This window comes from Anas platyrhynchos, chromosome 27 (assembly GCF_047663525.1).
Source record: "Anas platyrhynchos isolate ZD024472 breed Pekin duck chromosome 27, IASCAAS_PekinDuck_T2T, whole genome shotgun sequence".
In the NCBI taxonomy this organism is placed as follows: Eukaryota; Metazoa; Chordata; class Aves; order Anseriformes; family Anatidae; genus Anas; species Anas platyrhynchos.
Genome location: NC_092613.1, coordinates 2,745,961 through 2,766,108, shown reverse-complemented (window position 1 = coordinate 2,766,108; position 20,148 = coordinate 2,745,961). Strand labels below are relative to the sequence as shown.

General features: G+C 48.5%; 1 protein-coding gene across 4 annotated transcripts; it reads left to right on the top strand.

Moving 5' to 3' along the window:
* Positions 1 to 61: 61 nt before the first annotated feature.
* RAB44 (RAB44, member RAS oncogene family) lies at positions 62 to 14,173 on the top strand. 4 transcript variants are annotated; one of them, XM_038168212.2, is made up of 17 exons: positions 75 to 1,522; positions 2,734 to 2,935; positions 3,011 to 3,125; positions 3,366 to 3,534; positions 3,795 to 3,938; positions 4,284 to 4,374; positions 4,482 to 4,577; positions 4,920 to 5,107; positions 5,571 to 5,619; positions 5,871 to 5,965; positions 6,404 to 6,777; positions 9,010 to 9,600; positions 10,449 to 10,530; positions 10,867 to 10,981; positions 11,738 to 11,839; positions 12,536 to 12,612; positions 13,067 to 14,173. In XM_038168212.2, the coding sequence occupies exons 2-17, from the start codon at positions 2,750 to 2,752 to the stop codon at positions 13,152 to 13,154; spliced, it is 2,562 nt and encodes an 853-aa protein (XP_038024140.2). In that variant the 5' UTR covers positions 75 to 1,522; positions 2,734 to 2,749; the 3' UTR covers positions 13,155 to 14,173. The 4 variants fall into 4 exon arrangements, 3 of the variants coding, with proteins under 3 accessions (XP_038024137.2, XP_038024140.2, XP_071884543.1); XM_038168209.2 differs by having other exon boundaries at positions 67 to 1,522; positions 6,404 to 9,600; XR_005261036.2 differs by lacking the exons at positions 12,536 to 12,612; positions 13,067 to 14,173 and having other exon boundaries at positions 62 to 1,522; positions 6,404 to 9,600; positions 10,809 to 10,981.
* The last annotated feature ends 5,975 nt before the right edge of the window (positions 14,174 to 20,148 follow it).

Sequence of the window (20,148 nt, the reverse complement as noted above, 5' to 3'; positions counted from 1 at the left end):
CTGTTGCCAGCTGTTCCCCTCTGCTGTCACCTCACCTTTGCCAACAGCAGTGATGGTTGAAGAAGGGAGAAGTAAATCTGCAGCTGAACATCCCCCAGCACTGTTTATGGGGCTCTGGAGACAGCCAGGACCTGGCTCCTGTAGTCCTGGATATGATGTTTGTGCTGCCCTGTGAGACCCCAGCCCTGACTGGGGAGTGGCTCAGGCACTAACCCCTCATGTTCCTAATATGGCGTTAAATCCCCTTTGACCAGTCCCTTCCTGGGGTCTTCTCAGGGCCAAAGAGTGCTATGGCTGCTGCAGGTTTGTGCTGCCCTAGAGCTGCTGAAGGGTTCTGCAGAAGGATTCTGCAGTTGGTCAGCCCCACCTCCCCCTCCCTGCCTTGCAAGCCATTCCATTGTAAGTGCTGCTGTTTGGAGATATTTAGGGTTCTCCCCAAAAAATCATCCCCAAGGAAAGCAAAGCTGAAATGCAGCCTTCTCTGTTCAGTGGCAAATGGCCACAGGGGCTGCAAGAATTAGAGATCAACGTGAGATTGGGGTGCTCTCCAAACAACCCAGCCTGTGTCTGGGGGGAGGCTGTGTTAATGCAATCTGGGGTTATGGGCACAGGCTTTGCCTTTGGAAAGGAAAACCAGAGCAGTCACAGCCTTTGCCCATGTAATGAAGCAGTCCTCTGTGGGGCCAGTAGCTGGATGTAAATTCTAGTTATAATTTAAAGATAATAACTGACATTTCCCTTTGTTGTTCTTTAAGCTTTTTCTTGGGATGTCTTCTCATTTTGCAGATAAAGCTGAACAAAAATGAGTGCAACCCATTTATTCCCTCATCCTGCTGCAAACCAGAATGGTTTCAGGCAGCTGAGTCGGCAAGTACTTTCTCAATACTGGCTGTACGTGGTGTCAGTAATTCCAGCAGCATCCCCTGGAAAAGACTGGTACAAGCAGCATAGGGGTGATTTCTCCAAATCCTGGGGCCAAAGCCAAATCCTACAAGGGGATTTTTGCAGGTTTGCTCCTTCATCACTGGGATGTTATAATCCAGTAGTCTTTTACGTAGCTTAGTAGATTGAGTTATTTGGCCTTTTGAACTAATGTTTGTTGTTTCTCTGATGCATTTCTCCCTCCCTTGCCCCAGACACGTTCCATCCTTGGCCAGATGCTGCAAATGAGGAGAGGACAGGGACTTCTGCTGTTCTTAGAAGTGGTGGTGGAGATGCTGCTGCAGATGCTATTGTAGGTTCAGGACAGTTTTAGGGTGTCCAGTGACCCCCTCAGGCAGGCTCTTTGCATACTTGCTTGCAGCACAGCAAACAGGAAATGTGTGTGCACCGGTAGTTGAGTGCAACCCAAAAACGGAAAGCTGCCTTGAGTAAGAGAAAATGACAGCTTGGGCGTGGGGCAGGCGGGTGTGCAGCAGCAATGCCCTTGGTGTGGGGCTGATATCCCTCTGACCTCGGGGAACCTCACAGCACAGCCAGACAGTGCCCTGAAGCTCAGGATACCTTTCAGCACGCAGAAAAGGTAAGTTTTGCTCTAAAGGTGGCTCATGCATCACCTTAAATAATAGAAAAGCAAAGAAAAAATATTTTTGCTAGTGTTAGTGACTTACAGTTTAGATTTCGGCCCTCTGTTACTCCTGGCTGTGCAGCTGCCAAATTTTGGCAGTGATGACCCTATGGATGCCCATCAGCAGGAAATATCTCAGACTCTCAGACAGACTTCAGTGTTTAAATTCTTTTTTTTTTTTTCATCTTTTCCTTGTTCTGTGTCCCTGTTTCATGGTGTGCAGCAGGCTCAGCTGTCTGTGGTGATGGGGCAGGTAGCTAGGGATTTTTCCACCACCTTCGGCTGTTTCCCCCCAAAAAATGTTGCTTCTGCTGTCTTAGAGGCTGGGATCACAAAACAAGGTACCCAGATTCTGCCCCCACCTTGCTGGGTTCCCTGTGGGACCCCAGTGACTTTGCAGGACGCTCTTATGTCTTCATGATGCTGTGGGATGGTGCTTGTGGGTGCTGCACAACAGTTGAAGAGGATGTGGACATTTTGGGGGCCTATTCCTGCATTTCCGGTGCACCTTAGGACTTAGCAAAATTGCTGTTTCACATTGCAAAAGGAAAGAAGCCAAGGGATGGAGCAGCAGGGGGTTTCCCCAGGCAGAGCACAAAGACAGGCTCCTACCCTGGCCAGCTTTTGGTCAGAATTTGGTGATGCTGTGAGGCACCAAGGATGGGAGGGTTGAACCAGGGGAGAATGTATGGGCACAAGTGGAAACCTCCCCAAGGCTGCATGCGACTCTGCTCAGGGATGACTCACAGCTGTGAAAGCTGGGGAGAGGAATTTTAAAAGATGCTGATGAGCTCCCACAAAACAGGTGGAGCCACTCAGCTTTGCTCAGACTGAGCATCACCCCAGCTGGTCCTCTGCTGAGGGCTATGGCACCTCCCAGGTGGCCTTCAGCCCTGGATGCTGCCCTGCATGTCCCCTGTAGCCCGGGCAGCCTGAGCAGGGCAGAAGCTGTGTGCCTGTTGGGTGCTGGGCTCAAAGCCTGGCTGGTGGGGATGGCTGTTGCTGTTGGCTGAGGCCACATTTGCTCTGTGCAACCGGAGATAAGTACCTCTCTTCCTATTGCCAAACCTGCCAGCCACTCAGGGCTGTTTCCACCAGTTAAAATGAATTTCTGAGGCTCAGCACTCACTGGTGAGGCTCAGTAATCACTGGTTCCCCCTCTGCAGTACCCAGCTGTGAGCCATGGCTGAACACCGGGCAGGTGCCAAGGGCCGGCGCATGGGCTCCAGCCGTCGCAGGCAGCTCTGCAAGGATTCTGGTCCCAGCGAAGAGCCACTGTGGGCATCTAAAGTCATGCAGAAGGTGCAGGACTTCATCCATGGGCACCACAAGGACCAGACAGGGTTCATCACTCGCTCAGACATGCAGGTAAAGGATGGGACCACTGGGATCCTGATGACTGGATGTTTTTTTTTTTTTTTTCCTAATTTCCTTTATTCTTAGAAGTTGCAGGAGAAGAATTTCCCATGCAGCACAGAGGAGCTGGAGCTCCTCTTTGATGGGCTGGATGCTGCTGGCACCGGGCAGTTGAACACTGAGGAGTTTGTTGCCGGGCTCTGTAAGTACCAACACAGTGTCTCCAAGCATCCTGGTCCCACCCCAGTGCCCCCTTTCCAAGAGGGATCTGCAACACTCCCTGTTCTGGGTGGCACACAGTGGCCCAAAAGCAGCCCTGCAGATGGGCTCTGAGCCCATGGCTCACTGGGTTCAAGTGCACTGGAGCAGCTCGGAGAAGTGCTGGGATGGTGAATGCCAGGATTTGGGTTGGGCACTGAGGGTTCGGGCTGTGTTTTGACAGGGCAGTTCCTGAGCTCCCAAAAGGCCAGCAGGGACCATCGCCAGCGGAAAACAGGATCCTGGAGGAACTCAGTCTTTGCCAGCCCTTTGTTGGAGGGGGTGGACAGTGAGGAGCAGAAACACTTTGCAGCATTCATGGACCAGCTGGGCACAGATGACATCTCTGAAGAGTGAGCAGCCTGGCTTAGCACCTATGGGTGTCCTGCAGGATGGGGCAGAGCTGCCTGAGGTTGGAACAGGGAAGGATTTTCCCCCAGTTTGGTCCCCCTACAGGCTGCAAGCACTTCTTTCCCAGGTGCAGGAGCAGGGGACAGGATCATGGCCACTGTCAGGACCACATGTCCCCAGCAGCATGGGCTAAATGATATGAGACGCCAGAACTGGCAGGGCATTGGGGGATGTTTGCTGCCAAAGACCTCTCTCTCAGCAGGTGGGAGATCTGGCAACTCTGGGCCAAGCTCCGGAAGGATGAGCCACAGCTCCTGGGCAACCTGGAGGACTTCCTGGCCAAGATGAGGCACCGCATTCAAGAAGCCAGGAGCAAGAAGGAGGTCTTGGAGGTGACCCTGAACAAGTGAGTCACCCCATGACATCAGAGAGGGACAAGGAGGGGAACAGGGACAGGAAGGATGGGGCTCCTGCTCACCCCAGCCATAGAGGTGCACCCAAGGAGGCATCCAGCAGTGAATGGAGCTGAGGTTTTCCTTGATTCCGATGTTTGGGATTGAGCTCCCTCTACAGTCACTCACAGGACAGCAAAAGTGTCAGACTCCTGGAAACATCCTTGCTGGGTGAATGCCTCCAGGCAGCCATGGCTGCAGTCTGCAGGTTGCATGGGCAACACGGGGTCCCCAGACCTGCACCCTTTTTGATGAGGTCTGAATCCCCCATGACTCCTCAACCCTGCTGTCCCTACCAGATGTGTGGCTGAGCACAACCTGGAGGTGCAGCAGCTCTGTGCAGCCATGGAGCAACAGATCCAGCAGGAGCAGCAGCGGCTGGAGCAGGAGGTGGGTTTATTAGCTGCTCATCCCCTCCAGTCATCCACTCTGGGTGGACCTAGTGCCCCCAAACCTAGATGGATGGGTGGGTGCCAATGTTCCTATTGCCATTCCAGAGCATGGCCCGAAGCCACTTGCATGGCATGGAGCTGCAGCGAGTCCTGGATGCCAGTGAAAAGGAGGTGCAGCGCTTGGTCACAGCACAGGTAGAGGTAAGATGATCCCAAATCCTGGTCCCCATTGCAATGCAGAACTTTGAGCTGTGCCTTTACCTTTGGCATGGTGGTGTACACCTGATCCTGGACAGTCCCTACCAGCCCTTGATGCAAGTTACCACATAGGACCTCCATCACCTCGCCTCTGCCACCCTCATCCCCTTCCTCTCCTTCCCTGGGAGCATCCAATTTGAGTTTTCCACCTGACACCCTGGGGGAAATCCAGCCTCAGGTCTAGAGGATATGGTGATCCACCATTTAGAGATGGTGATCCATTGTTTTTCATGTTGGGCCAAGGGGTCCCAGCTGGGTGTGAGTGTCATGGTTGTCATCCTGCAGCTGGAGACACGGTGCCACAGCCTCCTCAGCATGCAGCAAACTGCCAGCACTGAAAAGCAGCAGCTGGAAGAGAGCAACCGGGTGCTGGAGGAGCAGCTGCAGCACATCAACCTGCAACTGCAGCAGACCCATGGGTATCTGTGGACCACAAGGGCCGCGGTAGCTCAAGAGCACATGGAGGAGCTGCAGTGAGTAGCTGAGGGACCAGCATCTCCTCCTGCTCATACCTGGTTTCCTCCTGGGGTTTGAAGCAGATGGGATGTGAGTTGTGATGGTGCTCAGCCATCATTTTGCTTCAGTTGGGGAGGCAGTCGTCTGGATGGTATGGATGAATAGTGGCTTGGTGTGCAAAGTATTGGAGGGGGGAATACAACAAACAAACAAACCAAAAAAACAAAACAAAACAAAAAAAAAAACAGGACTATCAGCATTATGCACTGAACGTCCTTTGAAGGTAGTCCCAGGGCAACCTTCACCCAGGAGGACCCCAACCAGCACTGGTGCTAGGGCCAGTGGTGGGTTTTGTTGTCCCCCTCCTGGCTAGACCAAAGCCCATCACTACTTCTGGAGCTAGTGATGACCTGGGGGCAGGGATGGAGGCAGTGCAGAGGATGCATTTCCCATTGTGACCCCTGTGCTCTTTGCTTATAGGGACAGAGCAGTGGCAGAGCTGCCTGGTGAGATGCCACCATCCCTGCAGGTACTGCAGCCATGCATGGTAGGAACATGATGGGGTGTCCCTGCTCCAGAGCCTGGCTTTCACACTGGGGGTTGGCACCATGTCCCACATGGTTGAAGAGGGATGGGGCAGCAGCATATTAGGGTTGGTACTTCCAAATTTTGTGTGGGAATGTCTGTAAACTGAAGCTGGAAAGCTAAACATCATATGACATTGATACACTTCCTTGTCAAGCATTATTTTTCCCTTCTTTTTCTCTCCGTTCACCACAGATGAGTCCACAGCAGAGTGAGAAGTGTTGCTCAGAGGTGCAGATCAGGCTGGGGTCACAAGTTGGCAAGCCACAACGCAAAAACACCCACCAAGTGTAAGGGATCCTGGGCCCAGGTCCTCCACCCTCCCCAGGCTAAACAGCATGTTTCTTCCTTGTAGTGCTCCTTTCTTACCCATCCATCTCTCATCTCAGAGATCACATAGTTCCTTGCTCTGCATTGCTCCTGTTGGAGCAGGCACTCACTGTATCTGACTGAGATTTTTCTTTTCATCTCTGATAACGTGAATGCGGAGCTTGGGAAGAAGCATGTTCACTTTCTCAGCTATGATCTGATCCTGGCTCTGTTTCTTTGCTGCTCTCTGAACTTGGCAGCTCCAGTCCAGATTGGAGATTTTGAGCATGGCACTGCCTGTAATACAGAGGGGTTTGGAGAGGGATAGGCAAAGAGGCAGAGGAAGCATCCTCCAAGGTGGAGGTGGATGGGACAGAGCTGCTGCCAAACTGTTCTCACACCATGTTCTGCTCTTGCAGGGTTTGGGAAAAGCTGCCAGCAGAAACAAGCATTTCAGGACTGCCAAGAACACTCTCTGTAGAAGAGGACCCTTTCCCTGAATTTCTGAAAGAGGAACAGTTTTCTGACCAAGGTTCTTTGCTAAGAGAGATGAATGATGCAATAGCAGCTCTGAGCATGCAGCTGAAGCCACAGGCACCAGCTGCACTGGCAGAAGCTGCCTGTTGCCTGCAACATGATGCTGAGCGCCAAAAAGGACCAGAAGCAGCAACACTGCATGGTTCAGCCATTGGGGCCCCAAGGAATACCCATGTTGGTCACAAGCTGTTCAAAGAAGACCTGAGAGAGGGACGAACCGCAGCTGAGCTTCCTGCTCGGGACATGACACAGGCCAGTGCGTCCACTGAGGAGCTGGGGGCAGAGCAGGGAAACAGCATGGAGGGAGCAGGGCAAGGCCTGGAGGAGGTGAAAGGGACATTATTTGGGAAGGGAAAGGGTGCTGATGAGAAGGGGCAGATACTAAAGGAGGCTGAGCGTCCACAACGTGCACCCAGAGAGAGAAAAGAGACAGCTGATCAGGAATGGGTGGAGGTGGAGGAAGCAGAATGGGTGCACAAAAAGACAGAACAGGAAAAGGCACAGCTGCCAGGAGATGCTGAAGAAGCAGCGTTAAGCCAGGGAGAAAATTTGGAGGCAACCCCCGAGGGCTGGGAACTGGAGCTTGTACCAGGTTGGGACTTGGCCAGAGATGTGCTTGGGGAGCCGGGAGGGTGCCTGGAGCCGGAGCTGATATGCAGGGGTGAGGTGCAAATGGCAGCAAAGCAGGAAGACAGTGTCCTCCCAGGGGTGACAACAGTTTCCAACCCCAAAAATGTAGATGGGGAAGGTGATGGTGCAGAGGTGCAGTCATGGGGACAGGACAAAGGAACAGTGCAGGTAGATGCAGAACCAGCTCAGGTGCATGGAGCAAAGCATGGCAGGAGTCATGGAGCAGCCTGTGAGCTCCTAGCTGAGGCTGCAGAGGAGGAGAGGGGTGCAGGAGAGGCAATGCAGGGAGGGCAAGGTGATGCCTGGCTACAGCCCAGTGGGGAAGATTTTGGGGACATGAAGGAAGGGACCTCACATGCACATGTGCTACAGCTAGAGGCAGTGCCACAAGCTGAAACACAGGAAGGGGCAGTGGTGGCAGGTGTGCAACAGCTGGAGGCCCTGAGCAGTGCTGCCAGTGTGCAGCTGCTTGCAGAGCTGGGGGAGCTTGAGGCAAGCCCAGGAGGGAGCCCAGCAGCAGAGCTACAGCACCAAAGTGTTGCTGGTGCCCCAGGTATAGAGCAGGCAGGGAGCATGGGGCCAGATGTACAGCCCCTGGAGGGGGTTGGTAGAGCACAGCCAGGGCTGGAGGAGAGAACCAGTGCTGCTGCAGTGCTTGGTGAGGGCCTTTCCCCAGCAGAAACCCCTATGGAGTACCTAGGTCTGCCTAGGCTGGTCCTGATTAATGCTCAGACACTGGGAATGGAGGAGGCAGAACACTCTCCAGCAGAGACTCTGCTCCATGGGGGTCTTATCCCAGAAGCCCCACGGGATGTGGGGCGCCATATGGCCATTCGTCTCGCGGAGGAGGCTGGGGATGGGGGACAAGGGCCAAGCGAGTCTGGGCTGCCAAATCAGCCTCTGCTTGATCCCCAGGGAGCAGAAGCTGGGCTGGCAGAGGGGGCTGCTTCAGAGGTGCCACAACAGAAGAAGGCTGGAAGCATGGAGGTGCTGGAGGCCCTGAGCAGTGCTGCCAGTGTGCAGTTGCTTGCAGAGCTGGGGGAGCTTGAGGCAAGCCCAGGAGGGAGCCCAGCAGCAGAGCTACAGCACCAAAGTGTTGCTGGTGCCCCAGGTACAGAGCAGGCAGGGAGCATGGGGCCAGATGTACAGCCCCTGGAGGGGGTTGGTAGAGCACAGCCAGGGCTGGAGGAGAGAACCAGTGCTGCTGCAGTGCTTGGTGAGGGACTTTCCCCAACAGAAACCCCTGTGGGGAGCCCAGTCCCTGATGGACTGGTCCAAGATAATGCTCAGGAATTGAAATTGAAGGAGGCAGAGTCACTTGTGCAGGTGGAGGAACTCTTATCAACCCCTGGAGGGAGCACATGGGCTGACCTGCAGCCCCTGGTTGAAGAAGGGACTGGGGAAGTGGCACAGAGCCAAGCCGTGGCTTTGGAAGTGGGGCTGTGCAACACAGATGTGTGGGATGGGGATGCTGATGCACCTGTGCCCCTTCCAGCTGTGGCTGCTTTGCATCCTGAGTATGCTTCTGCCACTAAATATCCTTATCCAGATGTAAAACTGGTAGCACTTAATGATCCAGATGAGCAGGCCCTGGAAGAAAACCAAGCTCTGGAAATTTTCCAGGAAGAGAGTGCTGATGCAAAGGGGAGGCCTCTGGATGGAGCTCAAGGTCTGGGAGTTGTGCAGGGAGCTAGAGTAGAGGCAGAGACAAGGATCTTAGTTGAAGTTCAGCATTTAGAACTAAAGCAGGGCCATGATACTAATGCAGCCACACTGGCCGCCTCTGTTTCTGAGGTGCCTCTACAAATTAGCACTCTAAATTGGAATATGGTGATGCAGGAGGATGTTCTCGTTCCAGATGTGCAATGGCTAGGTGGTTCGGGACAGGCAGCCCAAAGTGAGCTCCTGGAGCAGGTCTCATCACAGAAAGAGAAGATGAGGCTTCATGCTGCTCCCCAGCAGCCACAGGAGAAGCCACCATGTGTTATAGAAACCAAACAAGTAGCTGCTGGACCTGCTGAGCCTCCAAAACAAGAAGTGCCACCAGTGTCAGCCTTTTGCACAAGGGTCCAAGAGCAGGAAGATACTGGGAATGATTTGCTGGGGATGAATCTCAGAGACAGCACACTGATGGATGCAGCCAACAGCAGGGTGCAGCCTCAAAGGCATCTCTCAGAAAAGTGGAGGGAAGACCTTGATGTTGGCCAACCAGAGAAGAAAAAAGAGATGGGGCATAAAATGAGCCAGGAAGGTGAGCCCAGCCCAGGAGAGCCAGGAGCTATGACTGTGAATGGAGCAGGAGCTTCTCCAAGGGGCTCTTCTGAAGTCTCCCTGGACCCAGACCACTTGTACAATGTGCTGTTTGTCGGTGATTCCCATGTGGGCAAAACATCCTTTCTGTACCGGTTGCATGCCAACACCTTCAACCCACACCTCACTGCCACAGTAGGTAGGTTTCCTCTGACTGCACTCTTGAGGGCTCTACACTTACTTGTGCGACCACCACAATTCCCTTTCCTCTGCCCCATAAGCTGCTGGAAGTCATTACATGTGCATTACTGCTCACTCAAACCTGTCACCAAGGACCAAGTAGGACCACCAACATACCTGGGTGCTCATGAGCAGGTAATGGTGGTCCTCCTTGCCCTCTCTGGGGCAATGCTGATGGCCCCAGTGGTTTTTCTCTCTGGTCTGCCTTTTGTCTCTATTCTCTGAACCAAGCTGGTCTTACTCATTGTGAAATTTGAGACCTTTCCAAAATTCAGCCACCAGAGATCATGGGTTCCTCTGGAACCATGCTGCTTCAGCTGTGGCCCCACACTATGCCTACACAGCATGGCTTCTCCATCCATTATCTATCACAGTGTGTTGCAGAAAGCACGGCTGAAAGCATGACAGGCACCAGCAGAGTCAGCTCATGCTTCATTTTATTGCCCAAATAGCCTAACTTTTATAGAAAACTTAACAGGGGTGAACAGTGTTTCACACAAGATTATTGGTCAAAAGCACTCAGACAAACAGCTATAAGAAAACAACCCCACCTGCAAGAAAAGAACCCCCCTTGTGATTAGCAGTCACGGAGACCTTGCCCTTGAGGCCAGCTGCTGGTAACAATATTTTTCTGAGTTCCTTAATTGGGCGGTATGGGAGTCATTGCTGTGGGAGCTTCTCACAGTTACTCTGGTAGCTTGGTTTGCTCAGCTACAGCAGGCCATGGGATCTATGTTGTTTCCAGATTCTCTCAACAACAGTGGTCAACTCTATGATAACAAAACATCCCCTTTCTGTGTATCCTAGGACTGGATTATCAGGTCAAAAGCCTCATCATGGACAACAAGCACTTTGCTCTCCGCCTATGGGACTCAGCTGGGCAGGAAAGGTGAGGTGCTGTGCTGTATGACTGGGAAGAGCAAAAAAAGCTTTTCATTCTTTTGGTAGCTTAGTGGAATCAAATGTTTTGCTAAGCAAAGGCAATTGTTTAGGAATGGACTCTGATTAGTGTGTGATCTGATAAAAAAAAAAAAAATAATAGAGAAAGTAATTAAGATAAAAGTAAGCACTCAGGCTGTCTGCATGGCCTCTTCAATTGGGATAGAAGCAAATTCTTTTTTCCTTTTTGATCAACCCATGTTTCCGGTTTTCCCTCTGGGATTTTAGATTGGTTCTAGGTGAAACCTCCATACTCCATCCTGGTGATGGTTTGAAATGTCCACAGGTACCACAGCATCACCAAGCAGTTCTTCCGGAAAGCAGACGGGGTGGTGCTGATGTATGACATCACGTCACAGTACTCCTTCGCAGATGTGCGCTACTGGCTCAGCTGCATCCAGGTGAGCAAGGCAGGAAAACCTTGTTCTGCCTCATGGCCTGGGGTTTCATGATGACTGGCATCAGTGTTTCACCATTTGACTTCTGCCACTGGTCGTGGCTGGGCAGCTGGTAGCTGCTAATCACTTTGCAAAGGGCATTCTGCCTTGCTTTGGTCATAAACTGATTTTTATGGAAGGATTTAAACAATTCAGGTGCTCACATTTTTCATATTTTTGCAGTGAAGGTTGTTTTAACTTTTGTTATGATTGCTAAACTTTTTAAAATTAAAAACTGCTGCAGAAAAATGGATAATGTTGAAAGTGATTTTGGTAACACTTTTAAGTAAAGCATAGTCCTCTTTTGAGTACTGAGAAATAGGAGGTAACTCATGCCTTCTTAAAAACTTCCTGCCAGAGATTTTTCAATTAAGTATAAAATGTTAAAGGAACAAAATAGTCTGTCACTATGCTCAGTGCCCATAAATCACAGTCAGAGCATCTTCTGAAGGGTTCTTGAAGTCAAACACAAAGCAAGATAACCCTGTAGTGAACTTGCCTGGTTACCTGCCCTGTTAATAGACCAGGACAGATGACTTAACAACAAACAAACATTTTCTTAAATGTTGTTAAGTGAGTTTAAGAATTTAAAGTTTTGTTACCAGAAAAAATCTATGCACATCCTTCATGATGTTCCAGGATGTCTTTGGGCAGTGTGTCTGGCTGTGATTCAAGGAGGATGTAGGTGTGCTCCTGATTCTTCCCTGTTTTATTGTCCAGGAGGGAGCAGATGACGGAGTCACTATTCTGCTTCTTGGGAACAAAACGGACTGCGCTACAGAGAGACAGGTCCCTACTCAAGAGGCAGAACGCTTGGCTGAGGTAGGTGCATGGCCCTGCTGCAGCATGCTGCCCACACAGATTCAGTAGGGACACCCAAGGATGGAAGCCACCAGCTCCTGCCTGCCTGGAACCTGCATTACAAAATGCAACTTAGTGCATCAGTGGACAGCAAAACGATCTCTGAACCCATCTTATCATTGCTGGGAAATGCCATGCATCTTCCCAGCATAATGAAAATAATAAAAACACAGAACTCTCTCATGTTTTAAAGATACTGAACACTAAAAATATTATCAATCTCTTAAAATGTAGGTGGCTAATAAAAAGTAGATAAGAAGAAATCCACCTTTACCCATTTAATTTCAAAGTTTCTGAGGTTTGGGCCAGTATCCCCTGACTGATTCTGCCAATGGAAGCAGCAGGACAAGGGATTAGATGCTTTGTTTCTCACAAATCTGTCACTGGCAGGTACAAAAACCCAGTAATACCTCATTGCTCTCTCTGAGTTTGCTCCACTAACCAGGCTGCATTGCATTGTTCTCTGCAGTAGTAACCTTCTTCTTGACGCTAAATGTTGGTGTTGCAGCTACCAGAAGAGCTGTAAATCAGTTATTGAGTTACCTGTTCCTTTGAGTCCTGTTTCCACTTGACCATGATGTTTCTTGGCTATTTGCTCCCATATGAAGCTATTCCAATGCAAGGAAAGCACATTTCTCTGTGGACTCTGTCTTCCAGGAGTATCAGCTCATATTTTATGAATGCAGCGCTGCCTCTGGCCACAACGTTGCTGAGTCCATGGTCAGCCTAATCAGGTGAGGCCTGTGCCTGTATTTCGTCAGCTGTCCTGAATTTCATGGACTTCCTCCTGCCTTTTTCACTAGGAAATGCTGGCATCTCACTGTCACCACAGCCTCTGTGTCCCCATATGCCATGGAGAGCTCCCAGAGCAGCACATGCATGGCCAGGATGAGCTGGGGAGGTGCTGTGAGATGTCACCTGGATGTACAGCATTGCAAGGGGATGAAGGAAACCCTTCTCAGGATGCTGCTAATTTCTTCCTGAGTTGCTTGAAATCAGTTCTGTCTGTGATTGGATTTAGGTTGGCATTTTCAGCAGAGTCTGCAGTTCTCACAGCGTGCTGAGCTGGAAGGTTCCCAACTCCTTTCACTGCACTGAGTCCCCTTACCAATGCTTGTCCTAAAAAATATAATAACAATGCAAAATATGGGGGAAAGCACCTGACTAACTAACTTTCTTATTGCCCAGGTCACTCAAAGTTCGTGAAGATCAATTGAGAAATAAGACAGAAGAGGTAGCAAAGCTGCCTCAGAAGAAAAAGGGCTGCTGCTGGTGATGAACAGAGTCCTTGCTGTAGTCTGAAACTGCTGTGGCAGAAAAGCAAAAAAAAAAAAAAAAAAAAAAAAGGATTCTTGACCACCAGCCCTGCTCCTTGTGTGCCTGTCTTGCCTGAGCTCCCTTGATGCTGAGAGCAAAAAATGCTACAGAGGAGAAGGCTGTTGTCTGTTCTGCTCCCTGCTCATCTCTGCTATTGCCAGTTGCCAGAGAGAACAAACCCTCCAAGAGACTTATTGGGAAACTGCACTGCCTTCACCTGAAGACCAAAATTGGGCTAATGAAGGAGAAGGAGGCAGAAAGGAACCCATCTGGATCCAAGATACTGGAACCATCCTGGAAGCAGCAGGCAGCAAAACCCAGTCTCAGGATAAAAGAAATGAGTACAGGGAGTCAGCAGAATGTTTAAGGCCATTTGTGCTGCTGTGCAGTGGGGACTTTGGCTCTGTCTTTACAAGCTGGTCAGATTTGGTTTGGACCAATGAAACATGCTGTATATCCTAAGTGCAGTGTAAGTCTCTCCAACTTGGCAAGGCAAAGCTGTTTTTCCCTTTTTCAGTTTCCAATGCCAGTGATCAGCAATGGGTCCTGTCTGAAAAAGATTAAAAACTTTGGAGCTTTTCAAGGTGTTTTGATCAAAAGCAAGTCCAGGATAAAAGAAAGGGCACTGAAGTGGTGGGGTGGTGAGGTATATAGACAGAGAAATGCTCATGAGTCCTTGTTTCACTTTAGTGCACCCAGAGCAGAGTCTTGCACTGTCACAGCAAACCCTCAGTATGGGCAGGGAAAAGTGAGCTTCTGCACCCTGCCCTTTAAAAGTGATACTTCTAATGAAGTACTGAATCTCAGTGTGACATCTAAAAAGGTACATATCACAATTTCTTTTTTTTTAACAGCTTAATGCAGATAACCATATTTTTGCAGAGAAAGGCATACAGACTAAATAGATAAGAATATGAGTGTTGCATTTTTGTGTTTTTATATATTCCAAAAATAAAAAAAAAAAATAAAAAACCACAACTGTGTTTCTGAATCTGTTATAGCTCGGCTTTCCAGTGAAACAAGGCTACAGAGCTCCTCATGTATGTACCTAGTTTCTCTTTCCCTGATTCTAACAGTGGCTTTTTTTAACGGTATCTGATAGTGATATCAAAGCTCTGAGAACTTGCCACTTCTGTATTAATAAAGGCAGAAGTGACTGAGACTAATTCATGTCACCATTGTTGAAAAGTTGCTATTTAAGTTTAGTCTTTATTAGGCAATGGAAAACTTACAGTGCTAGGCAAGGACAGACTGCCGTTGCCCTGCTCACAGAATTATCCATTTAAACAGGGCACATGTGCTGCTCACAGTCCTGTCTAAGAAGCACAGAGAGGTTTCCCTGCTGTCCCCAAAACCAAGTGACATCCAAAGCCAGGCTGGGGTTTTATTCCCTTATTCTCAAGAAAAGGCAACTCTGTATGATCCACAAAAAATATTCAGAATTGATAATGATTTGCAGAGGGAGATGAATGGAGACCAAAGGATGACCATGCTCGGAAAAATCAGGGTCATGAGCTCCACCGGGGAAGGTGGTAGGTACTGTCACTTTGTAGTGACTGTAGCTTGTTATAAATGGCTCAGGATTCAAATTAGGATTAAATAAAAAAATAGGATTTATTAAAAGAATATAAAGGAATAGAGGTAAGCAAACAGCGCTGGGTGCACCGGGAGTCTCCGCTCCACCAGGACGCACACCAGTTACATCAAGCAGCTGATTTTTATGCACCTAGACTAATACATATTCATTACTACTTCTAAAAAAAAAATAGATTATTATAATTAGCTTCCGGGGTCCAGTTCCTCCTACTGGAGCATGCGCATCAGTCTCCTCTGGGGGTCTCTAGGGGTCTTTCATGATGAAGGCTCGTAGTCTTCCTCTCACCTTTGTACTCACTTGGCAGTATTCCAAGTTTATGGAACACTCTCTGTACACTCTCTGCAGGTCTTGTCTCCCAACCGTCCTTCAGCTTCTTTTTTCTTCCTCTTAATCTCTTGGCCACCCTGGCCAGATACCAAGGATCCTCATAGTATCCCATAACAGTCACTAGTTGTTATCAGTTGTTCTGAAACTCCCAGACATCAAACACAAACAGCTTTCTTATTTGATGCTTCACGAGTAATTAAAACATTCTTCCCCAGCCATTCACAGACACATCTATAGCAGTGTTAAGTTAATCTCGAAGAAAACAGGAAAAAAGGCTGTAACTGTTAGAAATAGAAGTCCGGAATAACAAAAGCAAACAGGTTCATAAATTTAGGGAGTGTTTTCTGAAGACGTGATAAATTGACTAGAATGAGGGGGAGACTGGGACACACTGCATCTGTGGTTCAAGAATTAAATTGCCAGTGCAGGACCCAGAGGCAGACAGGATTCAAACAGAATTGTTCTTTATGGACACGAATTGTTAACACATTCCTCACAATCCCTTATCTTCTTTTTAATATCAACAATTCGTGTCTCTTCTGTTGTTAACTGGATTTCATCAGTCCGTTCTTGGAGGGTCCAATTCTTAAGCATCATAATTGACATATTCCCTTCCTTTTTTAATGAAGTTATTACCAACATACTATTTATCACCCGGCGTATTAATAATGTAAGACAAGGTATCATACAAGGTATAAACAATAGCATCTTTACACCACATAACAATAAAAATAACACTCTTTTAACCCATGGTCCACCAGGCAGCCATGAAAATAAATCCCATTCCATATCCTTCCAGGTTTGTGTTTGATCGCTCACCTCCCCCCCTCTCCTTCTCTGGGATGGGAGAGAGAAATGGGAAAGTGAAGCCTGTGAGTTGAGATAACAAGAAAATAATAATAATAATAATAACAATAATAATGATGATAATATTACTACTAGTAATAATGTATACGAAACAAGTGATGCACAATGCAATTGCTCACCACTGCTGTCCGATGCCCAACCTAACCCCGAGCAGTCCGGCCCTCCTCCCAGCCTGCCTGCTGGCAGGACAGTGAGAAGCTGAATTTGGCTTGGTCCTTGGCTTGGTGTAAGCCCTGCTCTGTAACAATTAAAAACAATTAAAACATCAGCATATTATTAACATTCTTCTCATCCTAAACCTGAACATAACATTTTATCAGCTACTAGGAAGAAACACCCTTTTTATCAATCTTTAAACAGCAATTACTAAAGCTAAATTTTCCACAGACTTCTCCTTCTTGTGCTAGTAAATAATCCAAAGCTAGGCAATTTTGATACAAAGCAGTTCTCATCATTTATAACAAGCTGAAGAAGCAGCATCAGTGCTGATAGCTCTCTTAGACGTGCCATCCCCTTTGCAGTGCCCCAATACCTCTGTATCACCAAAGCCCCCATCCCCTAAGAGTCCTTCCCAAGTCCATCCTTTTGCAAGTGGCCATTCTCCACTGGCCCTGATTTTTAAAGAACTTTATTTGCTTAATGCAATATATGATACCACTCCATGGTGATCACCTTCTACCATATTTCATTATAGAATGGTTTTATTACTTGTTGCATTGTGGGACAAGCCTGAAAAATGCAACTACCCAGGAAGAGTTTACTTGGCTTAGCTTAGGGCTGTGGCTGGATTCTGGATGTCCGTAACAGGATTTGTTTGTGCCCATCTTCACTGTTTCTACTGTTTTATCTTAAAACAACATAAAACACACTTTGCAAGTCTGATCTGTGATGAGAGACGCACCATTTCAGCCTGATCAACCCAACTGGGCTCCTTTCACCGGCTCTGTAATGGTTCCTGACTGCACAGGCACTGTACAAAACTGGCCATGTGCTGAAGTTCGACAACAGATTCCCTTTTCCCTTTGCTCACATTGCATGCAGCTGTTGCTGCTTTTCCTGCACAATCCTGCTACTACAGAAACATTTGTATCTGCCACATAAATGTAAGGAGTTGAGGCCGCCGAGGCTATATTCTCCCGTTAGATGGCAGCAAATGCAGCAATACCTTCAAACCATTCAACTTTGCTGCTCCAGGGAAAGAACAGAGGGCTTGAACAGGGCCCCAAACAGTGATCTGCAAAAGAAAAGGCTTCATGGAGCAGCAAATAGAGAGAAATGCCTGTTCCATTTCACTGGAAATAGGTCTATAAAAGAGGATTGACTTTGTGCCCAAAGGTGTTGCATAAAGCAAATGTTACTGCTCTCAAATCCTCCTCTTCAAACTCTGAAATGAATGTCTCATTGAGAGAAATGCTAGAAAGGCATGAAATATTGATTTTGTTATCCCAGCAACATTTGATACTGTTTCCCACATCATTCACCTGAAGAAACTGTCTGCTCATGGCTTGGACAGATGTACTGCTTGCTGTGTAGAAACCTGGCTGGATGGCCAGGCCCAAAGGGTCACTGTGAATGGAGTTCCATCCACTTGGTGACCCATCACCAGTGGTGTTCCCCAGGTCTCTGGACCAGGACCAGTTTTGTTTAGCATTTTTATCAATGCTTTTGATGAGGGGATCAAGTGCACCCTCAGTCCATTTGCAGACAACACCAGGTTGGGCAGGAGTGTTGATCTGCCTGACGGTAGAAAGGCTCTGCAGAGGGACCTATCCAGCTGCATTGATGGGCTGGGGCTAAACACTAGTTCTGCACTTAGGTCACAACAATTTCATGCAGCAACACAGACTTGGGTAAGAGCGCCTGGAAGGCTGCCCAGCAGAAAAGGAGCTGGGGGTACTGGTCAGCAGCTAACTGAACAAGAGAGAACAGGGTGCTCAGGTGGCCAATAAAGCCAAAGGCTTCCTGGCCTGCATCAGAAATAGTGTGGTCATCCCCTAGGACTCCCCTTGCCCTTGCCCCCGTGTACACAGCACTTGTGAGACCACACTTCATGTACTGTGTTCAGTTTAGGGCACTCACTACGAGAAAGTTATTGAGTTGCTGGAACAAATTCAGAGAAGACCAACATCTGGGAAGGAATTAGAAGATGAGTTATGAGGAGTATCCAAGGCAGCTGGGGTTGTTTAGTCTGGAGGCTGAGGGAAGACCTCATCGCTCTCTACAACTACCTAAAAGGACGTTGCAGCAAGGACTCTCACAGGCCTGCGTCTCAGCTGTGGAGAAACTTTCTGAAGAGTTCCACCCACTTAAAGAGAATCTATCTTCCTCCACACCTGAGCAAACCAGTGTCCACCAACTAAAAGAGAACACTTGGGAGAAAATTTCTGAAAAGGATCACCAACTTGAAGAGAGATTATTTTCCCCCCCACCTGTACAAACCAGTGTCTCAGCTATCAGGGGTAAGCATTCATTCACACGAGGAAGACGATATGGTGGGTACTCACCCCATGCCACACTGTGCTTTTACTTATGAGACCGTGGAGAGGACATGAGAAAGTGGGATGGAAAATCTACCACGACCCTAGAGGCACAGGTACGTGAGTTGCAAAAGAAAACAATTGGGAAAAAGGGATTCTCTGAAAAGTTTGCTGCTCCAACTTCCAGCAGACAGTCCTTCAAACACAGAAATGAAGAAGATTCTGACCAGGATTAGGGGGGCCCTGCCTCCAGCCAGGGGGAGGAAAGGGACAATCGAGTTTATTGGACTGTGTGGATTCGATGGCCTGGCACGTCAGACACACAGAAATATAAGGCTTTAGTAGACACTGGTGCACGATGTACTATAATGCCATCAAGCTATAAAGGGCCAGAGCCCATTTGTATTTATGGAGTGACGGAAGGATCTCAGCAGTTGACTGTATTGGAGGCTTAAGTGAGTCTGACTGGGAAAGAGTGGGAAAAGCACCGTATTGTGACTGGCCCAGATGCTCCGTGTATCCTTGGCATAGACTATCTTAGAAGAGGATATTTCAAGGACCCAAAAGGGTTCCATTGGGCTTTTGGTATATCTGTCTTTGAGACAGAGGGCGTTAAACAGTTGTCTACCTTGCCTGGTCTCTCAGAGGACCCCTCTGTTGTGGGGTTGCTGAGGGTCAAAGAACAGCAGGTGCCAATCGCTACCTGCTATCTCAATACGAATCGCTACCTGCTATCGCAATACGAATAGATTCAGACAATGGGACTCATTTCCGAAACAATCTTATAGACACTTGGGCCAAAGAACATGGTATTGAGTGGGTGTATCACCCTTTTATGCACCAGCATCCGGGAAAATTGAATGGTACAATGAACTGTTAAAGACTACATTGAAAGCAATGGGTGCTGGGACATTCAAAAATTGGGATACGCATTTGGCAAAGGCCACCTGGTTAGTCAATACTAGGGGATCTGCCAACGGAGCTGAACCTGCCCAATCAAACCTGTTACGTACTGTAGATGGGGATAAAGCTCCTGTAGTGCACGTAAGAAATATGCTGGGTAAAACAGTCTGGGCTACTCCTGCCTCAGGAAAAAGCAAACCCATTTGTGGAATTCCTTTTGCTCAGGGACCTGGATACACTTGGTGGGTGATGCAAAAGAATGGACAGGTCCGGTGTGTACCTCAAGGGGATTTAATACTGAGTGAGAATAGCCCATGAATTGAATTCTATCATGTTAATTACTATATAATACTGTATGTCATCACTACCATGATTACTATATACCCTAGATGAAAATGGTGATTAATTAGAATGTATGGGAAAGAGTGTAACCTGAGCATGACATAAATGGTATGGAATAAGGGGTGGATAGATGTCCTGGTTTCAGTTAGGACAGAGGTAATTTTCTTCCTAGTAGCTGGTAGAATGCTGTGTTTTGGCTTAGGATGAGAAGAGTGCTGATAACACCCCGACGTTTTAATTGTTGCAGAGCAGTGCTTACACCAAGCCAAGGACGTCTCAGCTTCTTGCTCTGTCTTGCCAACTTGCAGGCTGGGGGTGCAGCTGGAGCTAGGAGGGGACAGACCCAGGACAGCTGACCCAAACTAGCCAAAGGGGTATTCCATACCATCTGACGTCATGCTAAACAATATATAGGGGTGGCTAGCCGGGGAAGGGGGGCC

Coding starts and splice junctions, on each gene's coding strand:
- RAB44 (XM_038168209.2), top strand. CDS start 2,750: ATGGCTGAACACCGGGCAGGTGCCAAGGGCCGGCGCATGGGCTCCAGC. Junction 3,535..3,794: donor ACAGATGACATCTCTGAAGA/GTGAGCAGCCTG, acceptor CTCTCTCAGCAG/GTGGGAGATCTGGCAACTCT. Junction 4,578..4,919: donor TGGTCACAGCACAGGTAGAG/GTAAGATGATCC, acceptor GTCATCCTGCAG/CTGGAGACACGGTGCCACAG.